At 46.5% G+C, this 13,161-nt stretch overlaps 1 protein-coding gene across 6 annotated transcripts in view; it reads left to right on the forward strand.

Annotated features, from left to right (window-relative positions):
- TUT4 (terminal uridylyl transferase 4) overlaps window positions 1–13,161 on the forward strand; it is a 1,006,035-nt gene that overhangs the window by 505,268 nt on the left and 487,606 nt on the right. For all 6 annotated transcript variants that reach the window (XM_069232665.1, XM_069232664.1, XM_069232661.1 and 3 more), the window contains 4 exons: window positions 1,681–1,767; window positions 5,676–5,779; window positions 6,705–6,762; window positions 6,852–6,955. In XM_069232665.1, coding sequence (XP_069088766.1) covers window positions 1,681–1,767; window positions 5,676–5,779; window positions 6,705–6,762; window positions 6,852–6,955 — 353 coding nt within the window. The remainder of the gene's footprint in view (window positions 1–1,680; window positions 1,768–5,675; window positions 5,780–6,704; window positions 6,763–6,851; window positions 6,956–13,161) is intronic.

Here is a 13,161-nt window from a genome sequence, read left to right on the forward strand (position 1 = left end):
AGGCGTAGCTGTGGAGGTGGCGGGGGGGTGGTTGATTCAGGGTACTCACGTCGTCATAGTCTCCTCGGAGTCCTCTCTGCGGTGTTGGTTCTCCTGAACTTGAGCCGGGGGCGTCGGGTGCAGATTGAGAAGTCTCTCGCTTCCTGTGGGAAGAGAGAGTTCTTTAAAAGTTGCTTTAAAGTTGCACAGCTGTTGCAGTTTTTGAACAGTGCCACTGTTCTCGGGAGTTTCTCGGTCCTTCGGGTTCAGGGCAGTCCTCTGAGTCCTCAGAGGTCGCTGGTCCCTGTCGAATGTGTTGCTGTGCAGGTTCTTTGAGTCTGGAGACAGGCTGGGGCCAAGTCAGTTGTCATCTGTCGTCTCTGCAGGGCTTTCAGGTCAGCAGTCCTTGTTCTTGTTGTAGGTTTCAGGAATCTGCTTTCCTGGGTTCAGGGTCGCCCCTAAATACTAAATTTAGTGGTGTGTTTATGTCAGGGGGGCAGTAGCCAATGGCTACTGTCCTTGAGGGTGGCTTCACCCTCTTTGTGCCTCCTCCCTGAGGGGAGGGGGCACACCTCTAATCCTATTGGGGGAATCCTCCAATCTCAAAATGGAGGATTTCTAAAGGCAGGGGTCACCTCAGCTCAGGGCACCTTAGGGGCTGTCCTGACTGGTGTGTGACTCCTCCTTGTTTTCCTCATTATCTCCTCCAGCCTTGCCGCCAAAAGTCAGGGGAGTGGCTGGAGGGACGGGCATCTCCACTAGCTGGGGTGCTGTAACAAAAGGCATGAGCCTTTGATGCTCACCGCCAGGTGTTAAAGTTCCTGCAGGGTGGAGGTGAGAAGCACCTCCACCCAGTACAGGCATTGTTCCTGGCCACAGAGTGACAAAGGCACTTACCCCATGTGGCCAGAAACACGTCTGGTTGCGGCAGGCTGGCAGAAACTGGTCAGCCTAATACTAGGAGTCGGACTGGTATTCAGGGGGCATCTCTAAGATGCCCTCTGGGTGTATTTTACAATAAATCCCACATTGGCATCTGTGCATTTATTGTGCTGAGAAGTTTGATACCAAACTTCCCAGATTTCAGTGTAGCCATCAGATTCCCAGACCAGTGATGTGTTAGGGGACTATTTAAGAGATCAAAAACCTTATGAGAAACTACAGTATTCATCAGAACCATTTAGTAAAGGTAAGTGAATCTTTTCTTCTTTATTCCTCCCTCCCCGCGATGAAGATGACAATTCTTTTTGTTTTTTTCTTTTGTTTTTAAGGGTCATTAGTTTGGCTTTCTTATTGCCTTTAAGAATTGCTTTGTCATGTGATTAATGAGCGGCACAGCATTCATTGGAAAGATTGAGTTGCGAAGCCGGTTCTCTCAGCTTCACCCAATTAGTATTTTCAGCAGTGTTTTTGATGGTTCGTATAAGCATCAGCTGTATACAAGATAGTCTTGCAACATTATATTTGTATCAAACTACATGGATTTGAGATTTTATATTATTTAACACTGTGCCCACACTACTATAATAAAAGTATGATAAGCACCATTAAATGGACAGTTTGTAAGCTCCTACTTTTTGTTTTCGTGTACATCTGAAAGTGTGTGCATTTGACTTAAAATAAATACCAAACCGATTCTCTTCATGTAAGCCAGTAAGAGTAGTTCTCACGTCTAAATGATGTTCTGTCATCTTTTCTTAGATGAGTTATCACCTCACACATGTGAGCAACATGGTCGAGAACAAATCCTGGCATATTTGGAAAGGTTTATCCGAAAGGAATTTAATGGTAGGTTGTAGTAGTATTGTGAACAACACTGTATTCTCCTTTTTTTTTCATTTGCCTCTACTCTACAATAGAACTTGATGCTTTAATGCATTTATTATGTACCTCACTCATGGTTTTGACCTCGGAGCCAGTGTTTCAAAGAGGATAATAATTAGCATCAATCAGTTTAGCCGTTGTTGAGCCTGAAACCTAATGTGCTTTTGTGTTTAATAATAATGCATTATATGAAAGAATTTACTACCTGATAGAGACTTACAGCATCAAATTCCTTACCCTAAAATTATCGGCAGGTGACAGACTGGATCCAGAAACTTTTTTGTGAGCAGTACCCCTCTGTGCCTGTAAGTGGCTTCGTTCGGATCCGCTTAGTGTCATCTTCATCGTCTGTGACATCCACAATGCCAGATACCCCAGCTCGTTAACAGTCAGCTTTTTTTTTCCTCGCCTGTCAGATCTCATCTGGAGAAGAGCTGTCCCTAACTCTCCTCTCTTTTTTTTAGTTTTTTAAATTTTTTTTATTTTATTTTGATTTTTTGTCGACCTCTTTTGAGGTTTTTTCTCCCGATGTGGCAGGAATGTGATCCAAGAAGGCCAGCTTCAGGCCTTGCTGCACTTGTCTCAGGCCAGTGTCGGACCCTCATTTTGTATGCCTATGGTGCCTCAAGTGTGACCACGATCCCAAGTCTTGATTGTCACGCCATGCACCTGAAGGCCTCAAGGGAGTGATCCCTCAAGCTCCTGCCTGTTGGGCATGCGACGCCGCAACTATTGAGGTCCTTATTGAGAGGAAAGTCAGGGAACGGTCGGGGACTCTGAGATCCTTGTCACACTCCAAGTCTTTGAGTCACTCAGGTAAGTCCCGCCATAAGAAGAAGTTGTCAAAGAGGTCTTCGATTTCTCCAGGTCTGACAGCTGACGAGGGAGTGTCCACATTCGGGGCCAGGCTCCGCAGAAGAGCTTGCACTTGGTCTGTCTCAGAGAGCTGGAGCGACCCCACCCCTCTGCAAGAGTTATGGGAGGCCATGCACCTCATATTTGTGCCCGAGAGGTCAGCAGGGACCCTTTCTGGTTCTGCTCCAGCAGCTCCAGCTCTGGAGACCGCTTGGCCCCTCGGATTCATTTGTGTATTTGGACTGACCTTCCTGATGCCGGTCCCAAAGCCAACACTCCTGGCAGCACCATCCCCTTTCTAATCCAAGCGGGGGGTGGGCCCGCGCGGGTGTCTTTGGGCGGGGGGGGGGGCCTGGGCTGGGGGGGAAGAGGGTGGGCCCGCATGGGTGTCTTTGGGCAGGGGGGGGCCTGGGCTGGGCGGGGGGGCCGCTGGCAAGGTCGGGGGGGAGGAGGGATGTCTCAGGCACACCATTGGTCGGACAGGGAAGAGGGCCGCCTGTTGATCGTTGCTGCACCGGGTGTCTATTTCTCCAAGGCCTGGGGACTGCGGGTGCAGTGGGTCCTTTGGCGTCGGGTATCTTCGTTCAGGGCAGTCGCTGTCAGGGGTGTCCTCGTAATTCCCTCTGCAGGAGTCATCGTGGAGGGGTGGGGAGGTCAACCCAGTGTAGGCTCTTGGTCGCCGTCACCTGGGGTTCTCTCTGGACAGTTGGGCTACTTGGGCCGTGGGCGTTGGGCTTGGCGTGGTTAGGAATCACACTTCTGGAGGTTTCTCAGGGGTCGCTGGACCTGTAGAACATGTCACTCTTCTTTTGCAGCTTTTTGATCAGGAAACGGGCCGGTAGGGCTCGGGCCAAGTCAGTTGTTGTCTCCTCTTCTCTGCGGGGTTGTCAGCTCAGCAGTCCTTCTTGTGAGGTCATCAGGAATCTGACTAGCTTGGTTCAGGGAGCCCTTAAATACAAGATTTAAGGGCGTTTTTAGGGGTCAGAGAGCAGTAGCCAATGTCTACTGTCCCTGTGGGTGGCTACACCCTTCCTGTGCCCACTCCTAACTCTATTGGTCCCTGTTCCTCCAAACCAAGATGGAGGATTCTTCAAGGAGGGGTTCACTTCAGCTCTGGACACCTTATGGGTGGTCCTGGCTGAGTTGGTGACTCCTCCTTGTTTTACTAATTATCCCTCTGTACTCGCTGCTAAAAGTGGGCCTTTGTCTGGCGGCTGGGCATCTCCACTAGCTGGAGTGCCCTGGGGCATTGCAACAGGAAGCCTGAGCCTTTGAGGCTCACTGCTAGGTGTTACAGTTCCTGCAGGGGGGAGGTGTGAAGCACCTCCACCCAGTGCAGGCTTTGTTTCTGGCCCCAAAGAGCACAAAGGCTCTCACCCCATGGGGTCAGAAACTTGTATCTCAGTGGCAGGTTGGCACAGACCAGTTAGTCCTGCACCGAAGGATTGGGTAAAATACAGGGGGCATCTCTAAGATGCCCTCAGTATGCATTTTTTTTAAAATAAATCCAACACTGGCATGAGTGTGATTTTATTATTCTGAGAAGTTTGACACCAAACTTCCCAGTATTCAGTGTAGCCATTATGGAACTGTGGAGTTCGTTTTTGACAGACTCCCAGGCCATATACTTAATATGGCCACACTGTACTTACAATGTCTAAGAATGGACTTAGACACTGTAAGGACATATTGTTCTTGCAGCTATGCCTTCACCTGTGGTATAGTGCACCCTGACGTAGGGCTTTAAGGCCTCCTAAAGGGTTGACTTACTATGCCACAGGCAGTGTTTTGTGTGCATGGTGCCCTGAGGGGGATGCCATGTCGACTCTGGCTTTTTCACCTCACAAACGCACACAATCTGCAATGGCAGGGTGCATGTGTTAGATGAGGGGTCCCTTAAGGTTGCACAATACATGCTGCAGCCCTGAGGAACCTTCCCTGGTAACAGGGCCTCTCATTCCACAAGAGCCAAGGCTGCAACACTGCGTTAGCAAGCAGAGTTCTGGTCCTGAACATATGCCAGGCATCAGAGTGGATTTCAATGCACACATTCACAAAATAATTCTGCCTGGACATTCAGGTCTGTTGGGATGGGCATTTTGGCAGTTTGGTTCTGCAGGACTTTCTTGTGTGAAATTGGTCCACAATCCCTACTCTAGGGGAAGGTATTGCTTGGTTATGTATTCCAAGGTAAGTAATCTGTGGCTAGAAGCCTCTATCTGATGAGCAAGTCACTTACCTTTGGTAGCGCTTTATCTGGTAGACACTGTCTAGCCACAGATTTCTTACCGACCCACCCCTCCTCCATTCTCTGTGAACAGATTTCTAGGGATAGGACTTTCCCATTTCAGGGCCCAAGCTTGCCACATCAGTGGTCTGTGTTCTTCATGGCTCCGCACTTCCGGTAGAAAGTCTAGAAAAGAAACTGACCACAGTGCACTGAGGTGGTGGGGGTTCCTATATAGACACCACACACTTCACTTTTTGCAGGGACGACGCCGATGGCACCATGTGGAGCCAAATGATGCCAACTCCTGGCAACGTAGGGGTACTACTCACGAAAAGGTTTCTGGATCCAGTCTGACGCCTGGAGATAATTTTCAGTTAAGGAATCTGTGGCTAAAATTAGTCTCTACAAGGTACGGCTTTACTAAATGTAAGTAACTTGTTCCTTTAGTATTCTGTATGTAGTTACCTAAATTTAGGAATTGAAATTTTACAATTGCTTATATACTTTAGCTTTCAATTACATATTTTATTTCACATTGATATGAAATAGACATTTTTCACTCTTGCTTCAGATTTCATCTGTCTCCATGGAGATGACAGCTTAAAAGTGAAAAGCAGAACAGAACATTGATTGTTGGATGTAATGTAATGATTTCTCACAAGATGTAGTGCATGGTACTGTAGTGTATTCATATTAGCTTTTTTCTGTGGGATAGTTGAAAAGTGTTCTTAAACCTCTTGTTATGCTGTTAACCCTTTTTATTGTTTTATCTGTGTGTTTTGGTCAGACAAAGCCAGGTTGTGCCTTTTTGGCTCTTCTAAAAATGGGTTTGGATTCCGGGACAGTGATCTGGATATCTGCATGACGTTAGAAGGCCATGAAAATGCAGAGGTAAGAGTTTTGGATGTAGTGTCACCTAATATATTTCTTCGGCAGTCACTACATATAGCTAGTCAGCTATATGTTTATTGATGGGCAACACAAGCAGCTGTTAAGACAAGGCAGCAGTTTTTTTTTTTTTTTATAGGAAAAATGCACCCGTAGGTAATGTTTTCTTGTGTGCTGACAGGGGAACCAATTGAAAAATTAAGCATGGCAACTAAATTTTTCATATCATTAGGGTTCTGAAGAATTATATCAGTAGACTTAGAGGGATTTGGATGTGTTTCACTATCTGTACAGGGTGAAAATGTTAACAAACAACTGATGTATGAGACCAATAGTTTGGAATATTGAGCTGGGAAGATCATTTAAGGTATTACTCTGGAGATTGAGAGGAGTGACTTTAGAGAACCATGCAAGGGATCAGAAAGGAAATCTGGTACCCAGATAGTGTCATCCATTACATGGATATGGCTTCCACTGCTGTGAAAGAAGAGTTCCAAAGATGTTAGCAGTAGAGATATTTTTAGACGTAAGGAGTCTTGAAATTAGATGGTAGACATGGGTTGTTGAGCACCTGGTATACATACCTGGGGAAACACATTGAGGGGTGGGTAATTCGGTGGCTTTCTGGTGACCGCAACATATTTTACCCACCAGTGAATGCTGTTCTTAATCTGCTATGAGTTGATCTTATGAAAAGGAAATACCAACCCAAAGGCCTCCAAAATCAAAAATATTCTGCATATCTGAGATGTGAAGGTGAATCACCTAAACACGATCCAGTTTCTATATTTTTCAAGATTGAGAGATTTTTTTTTATTTTTTTTATTTTATTTTTTATTTTACTGTTCACGATTGTTGGTCTGCCAGTTTGTATTCATTTTTATTATATCACTTATGGGCCACTTTTCATCTTTCTCTTCCCTTTTAGAAACTGAATTGCAAAGAAATAATAGAAGGTCTAGCAAAGATTCTTAAGAAGCATCCAGGTATATTTTTTGTACTTTATAAATCTGAACTCAACACATTATTTATGTTTTGACACTGTAAATACCATAATAATTTCTTTGTTTATTAGGTTTAAGAAACATATTACCTATAACAACCGCCAAAGTGCCTATTGTAAAATTTGAACACAGAGAAAGTTTACTGGAAGGAGATATCAGCTTATACAACACACTGGTAAGCATTCTTTAAGGTATATTATTTACTAAATTCCAGAACGAAAATATAAAAGATAATCTTGATCGCTCCATCTGTATAACTTGAGTCTGCAGTTGTTATTTCAGGCAACAAATTTGCATTAAGTTAAAGTAAATCTCATATATGAAGCCATCACTGCTTCTGGGTTAAGACAATAAATCTGAAGCAGAGTAAAACAGCCAAATATAAGAGGTCTATGAGTAAACATATTTAACTCGAAAAGAAGGCTTAGCTTTATTGAAGGCCAAACTATTGCTGTTAACAGGATAGGTATGGTTATGATTTAAGGGTTTTCAGGATACGGCCAGGCTGAAGGAGGTGGTTTTGTACAAAGAAATAAAAATGAGTAACTACAATTGAAATGTAAGATAACTACTGATCAAATATCTGCAATTAATCCTATAAATGGACTGTGTTGTGTATGTTTTCTGTCTCTTTTTCTAATTGATACTTCTAAATGCACATTTCTCACCCTAGAGTACTACCCAGTCACCAGAGGGATCTTGAACGTTTCCTTCAGCAGTGCACCTGCCCTTCTGTTTAAGTGCCACCCCAGTGCACTGATGTATCTTCCTTTCTTTCCACACATACCAGCAAAGATCCACAGCAGTGCTTCCAATTTTGTCAGCCTTCCAACAAGTTCTAAATGAATTCCAGCGTGCTAGAGCACAATGTTCCCTCCTAAAATTTAAACCATATTGTGACTGTAGAAAACAGATGTTTGTCGCAGACCGGCACAAAGTGTGACTGTGTGGTCTTTGGTCATTATTTAGCATTGTGCAGTAACTGTACCCTCATGCACCCGAAGGTTATCCTGGACCAAGATTGAAGTGGTACATCACCAGACAAAAGTAGTTGCAGCACTCATTTGATTTTTCCCACTCCCACTCAATCATGAGTTTGGACTTGATCTTCCTTTAGTTTGCCAGTCGAGGAACAGGTGCTAACGGATGCCAGTGAACCCTGAGTTTTCTGGTCCATCAGCAACATTGCAGCGGGTTAAAGCTTTCAAAGAGGTCACGCTGCCAATTTTTGGCATATTTCCAGCTTCCTCTGGCTTGCTTTGGATTCCAAGGAACTGAATGGGCCCCAAGTAGTGCTACGAAATAACAAAAGCTCAAGTAGTCATCACAGCTCTTGACTCTGTCCCGGTGCCTCTTTCAGGACTATCACCCTAGCAGAGGCACCTTTATCTTTTTGACTGTAATTCTGAACAAAGGACTTTCTTGTATGCAAATGGTAATGATGATGAGGTGGAGGGTGATCTTCTGCCCCTTCATTACCCAGACAATGACTTTTACATGGCTATACAAGTGGCCAATGGACTTGATAATCTCCCCTGAGGCAGTGTTTGACTTGCTACTTTTGCTACCACCGGAAGAAAGCGCCTCCTTTGCATTGGTGATCTGGAAGGCAACTGAAGTCTTAGATTTAGAACTGCATACAGTTGACCAAAACAAACCTCCTTAATGAAACTTTGCTGCCGGGGTCAATCACTGCTGAGCCCTTGCTCATTTTCAGCAAGGTTCTCAATGATACTTTAATGGGCCCTTGGTCATAGCGCAGTTCTACCCACCACTGAATAGGCAGATGGCCAGACATCACATTTTGGCTTCTGGCAAAACAGATTGATTTTTTTTTTGTTTTTTTTAACTATACATCCTACTCCAGACAGCGTTATTATTCAGGCTTCAACCAGTAAGGTGAAACCAATTAATTGCCCACAAACCTTTCAGATAAAGGAGTCCAAGAGGATTGAGGCATTTGGCAAGCATATATTTTCCACTATCGGCCTGGCATTGCGATAAGTAAATGCTTTATACTTATTGGGACAATACACACATGCCCTGTGGAATTTGGCCGTCAGGATTGTAGGAATCTGGCTCTGTATATACTATATCAAAATGAGTTGTAGTGTGCATAAAGTCCAGGCGTTCCCCAGAGGCTTAACAGAGGATAAAGCAGATAATACTAACGCTCTCTTTTGTGGTAGTGTGGTTGAGCAGTTCGGCTTATCAGAGGGTAGTGCAAAGCATTTGTTGTACACACACAGGCAATACAATGAAACACACACTCAGTGACTAACTCCAGACCAATGGTCTTTATATTTCAAAAATGTTTTGTTACATTATTTCTAGAACCACAAGATTCAAGTTGCAGGTAAGTACATTTGCTAGTAAGTATCCAACATATGTATCAATACCACTTTCTTTCAATTTGACAAGTTATGTCTTTTGAATAAATAGCAATAATCTGTTAAAAGTTGACAGTGCAATTTTCAGAAATAGTTCCCAGGGGAAGAAAAGTTAGAATGGTTTTGAGGTAAGTACAAGACTTACAGCTCCAGCCTTCGGGGGTTAGGATGTCCACGGGTTGGGTTTCAAGTTAACCCCAAACACCCACCACCAGCAAAACGGGCCCGACCAGGGTGCAGAGGTCAAAGTTGAGGTCAGTTTAACGTGGGCTTCTATGGAAACAGGGGGCACTCAGAATCAGACAGGTTAAGTACCAGCGTCTTCGGAGGGCACACCTGGGGGTATGGGGGGGGGGGTGCGTTTAGAGGAGCACCGAGTGGGGTCACAGGTCGCAGGGTGCAAACACAGCATCCGGCTTCCAATGCTTTCCTATAGGGGGACCCCGGGGCTATAAAGATGCTGCAGGTGAAGTCCAGGGGATCGATTCCGGGAAACTAAAGGCTGGACAAAGAGGGGGCACCTGCTTGACGTTGCTGCACCCAAGGGGCTGCGGGTGCAGGGTTACCTTTTGCCGTTGGGAATCTTTGTCCAGTTCTGTCGTGGTCAGGGAGATCTTTTGGATTCAGGCTGCAGTCGTCATCATGGTGGACAGAAGGGGTAAACCCAGGGTGGGCACTTGCGCAGAATCGCCTGGGGATCAGCTCTAGTCAGTTGGGCCACCTGGACATGGGCCTTGGGTGTCTGGTGCAGAGTGGGCAGGACTTGGAGATCCGAGGAGGCTCTGGAGTCCTTGGATGGAGTTTCTTCTTGGATAGGGCTGCTGCCCAAAGAAGTTCTTGGTCCTCTGGGGTGCAGCCAGTCCTCTGGAGGCTATTCAGAGGTAGCTGGTCCTGGAGGATGTTACCTTCTTCTTGCAGGGCTTTAGAAGCTGGAGACAGGCCAGTAGGGCTGGAGCCAAGTCAGTTTGCGTCTTCAGTCTTCTCTGCTGGGGGTCAGCTTAGAAGTCCTTCTTCTTTTCTTCTTTCCTCTTGTGAGTGTTGGAGGCTGACCCTCTATGCAGTGTGCAAAACCAAGCAGAGGGTTCAGGCAACCACACGTTGGTTTCCAGAGGTAAAAATTAGACCACCTAATTCTCCAGTTTTTAAGGTATCAGGTCGAGCAGTTAGGCTAATCCAGGAGATGTGTTAAGCATTTGCTGTATTCACAAATCCAATCATGCACCACACACACTCACTGAATAACTCGAGACCAAAATTTATAAAAAAAACTTAAGCCTTTTCTATACATTTTAAGACCAAGATCTTTAGAATACTTTAAGTACTGTTCAAGTTATGACTTTTTGAAGTTTTAGCAAAGTTGGTCTCTCTGTGCGTAATTACGCACCATTGGAATCAATGCACACCGTTAAAAATGCATTAATAATCACACAGTTGAGTTACCTGTCTCTTCTCTTGCAAGGTGGCAAGAGTGGTCGTTGGGCACACTGTGCCAGCTGGAGAGTCTTGGGTGGCTCTGGGTTCCGGCGGGAGCAGCGTTGGAGAGGTTCTTGGCCCAGGGCCACCTGGAGGGGCCACTTGGAAAAGGAGCTGGTTTGCAGATTTAAAGATGGCGCATTGGGGTCCCCTTAGGCTGTTGAGGTCACAAGGGGTTGGGGACCTGGGTCACACCGCAGATCTCGCAATTCAAGGCCCAGGGGCGGGCAGGTGCAGGGCGTTTTGGAGGTCGTGGATGCTGTGCGCAGCGGAGTACGCTGGAGGTGAGTCTCTTTGAGGGAGGCTTACAGGCCAACGGGGCACTCTGGTTGGAGTTCCGGGGTGTTCCTGAAGTCCCTCGACTGGGGCTTCCTCCTGATCCTTTTTCAGCTCTGGGGGAGCTGGTTTTCTGCTAGTCCGACGTCAGCTGACCAGTACCCAGGGTATTGCTGTATCTTGGCCACTAGAGGGCTCAGTGCCACCAATCTTCGCACAGATGCGGGTCACATCAGGGTGGTCATCTGGTCTAGCTGTGACTCCCTGTCGCGGAGATATGGGTGAATCAGTGTAGTGACCCTCACTGGTTTGTTGGTCCTTTGCAGGTTTCTTGATTTTTCTTGAATGGTGCCTCCACTCAGGAGGGAGATTTAGGATATTTGCAAAGCCTAGAGGTCCTCTGGGGCTTTTGAGGTCGGTCCAGTGGTCAGCTCCTCCGCAGTGGCGATTGTTGGGACTCTGGTGCAGCAAGCGGGGGTCTTGGAGCCTCTTTTGGTGCAGCAGGCCCTCGGTTCTCGTCCTGACGGGTTCTTTGGTTCTGTCTTCTTTCTTCCTGTTCAATCTACATTTCTGGTCTAGGGGAGCCCACTAAATACTGAATTTAGTGGGCACTTTAGGGGGAACCTGGTAGTGTCCTATGGGATACTTACCCTTGGGTGGCTACACCCACTACAGTGACCACTTCCTGTGGGAAGGGTCACTTCCCTAAACCTGATTGGCTATTTTCCTCCATTCCAAGATGGAGAAAAATGAGATAGAGGGTCCACTTTGCATTCAAGCCCTAAGGGGTGGTGCATGCTCGGTGAGGCCACTCCTTCTACCCTTTGTCTGTTTTCCCGCCTTTGCTACTGCCTAAAGTGTAGTTTGACAAGGGGGGAAGCCCTCTGCTGCTAGCAGCAGGCCAGAGGGTTCGAGTTTCAGGGGCTGTAGCCCTTTGAAGCTCCCAGCCAGGGTGTTGCACATTCCTGAGGGAGGGGGTGTTAGCTCCTCCACCCAGGAAGGGCATTGTCCTACAGATCAGAGAGCCATAGCTCTCTCCTAGGTTTGTATATTGGCTGTCTGGAGTGGCAGGCTGGATGGAACCAGTCAGCAACTATGCCAGGTAGGGTTAGCTTTTGCAGGGGGCACCTCTAATGTGACCCCCTGAGTACATTTAAGGTTAAATCCAACACAGGTACCAGTTTGGATTTAATATTCTGAGTTCTTTGATACCAAACAATCCAGGTTGCAGAGTAGCCATCATGTAGCTGGAAAACTCGTTTTTGACCAGTGTCCAGTACATGCATGTAAAATGGCTGCTCTGTTCACTCACTATTTCATTGGTTTGTCAAGGACACAGTGGGGTCATATTGCTCATGCAACTATACCCTCACACATAACATGCCATAGGCTGGAAGGCCTGCCAGAGGGGTGACTTACCCATAGTATATTCAGTGTAGGGTGGACGGGGCACACAGAGTGTGCCATGTCGAGTTTCCTTTTAGGTTTGCCCCAGTGTACTCAGCCTGCAATGGCACTGCTGGGTGCGCCTGGGTGCAGGATCCTTGGGGGGTGGCACAATCAGTGCTGCTGCCCTCAGTGGCTCTACTCTTAACATCTCTTGGCCTGGGTACTGGGGTACCCATTTACTAGGGACTTATGGGGATAATTAAGAGTGTATCCAGTTGTGCCAAGCATCACAACAGATTTAGGGAAAGATCTCTGGCCCAGGGAACCTGTTTAGCAGGGGCAACAGGGGCCGGGGGCACTACCAACTTCTAGAACACATCAACATCAGGCAAAAAGTGGGGGCTAACCATGCAAAAAAAGAGGCCTCTTCTCACAGTGAGGTTGCCAGGAATCTGATGTGCTACATCAGTGCAGCCCTTATATCCTGGATATAGCGGAATGACAGGGGTCAGAGGGCAGTAGCCAATGGCTACGATCCATGAGGGTGGCTACACCCTTTCTGTGTCCAGTCTTTTTGGGGAGGGGGACACAGACCTAAATCTAATGGTCCCTGTCCCCAAACTAAGATGGAAGATTTTGCAAGGAGGAGGATTACCTCAGCTCTGGACACCTTAGGGGTGGTGCCACCAGAGGTGGTCACTCCTCGTTTTCCCTACTTTTATCACTGGATTTGCTGCCAAACTGTAGGAGGTTGGCTCTGTATATCCTATTTCAAAGTAAGAAATAGTGTGCACAGAGTACAAGGGTTCCCCTTAGAGGTAAGATAGTTGCAAAAGTAGATAATTCTAATGCT

This window comes from Pleurodeles waltl, chromosome 4_2 (assembly GCF_031143425.1).
Source record: "Pleurodeles waltl isolate 20211129_DDA chromosome 4_2, aPleWal1.hap1.20221129, whole genome shotgun sequence".
NCBI classification, from domain to species: domain Eukaryota; kingdom Metazoa; phylum Chordata; class Amphibia; order Caudata; family Salamandridae; genus Pleurodeles; species Pleurodeles waltl.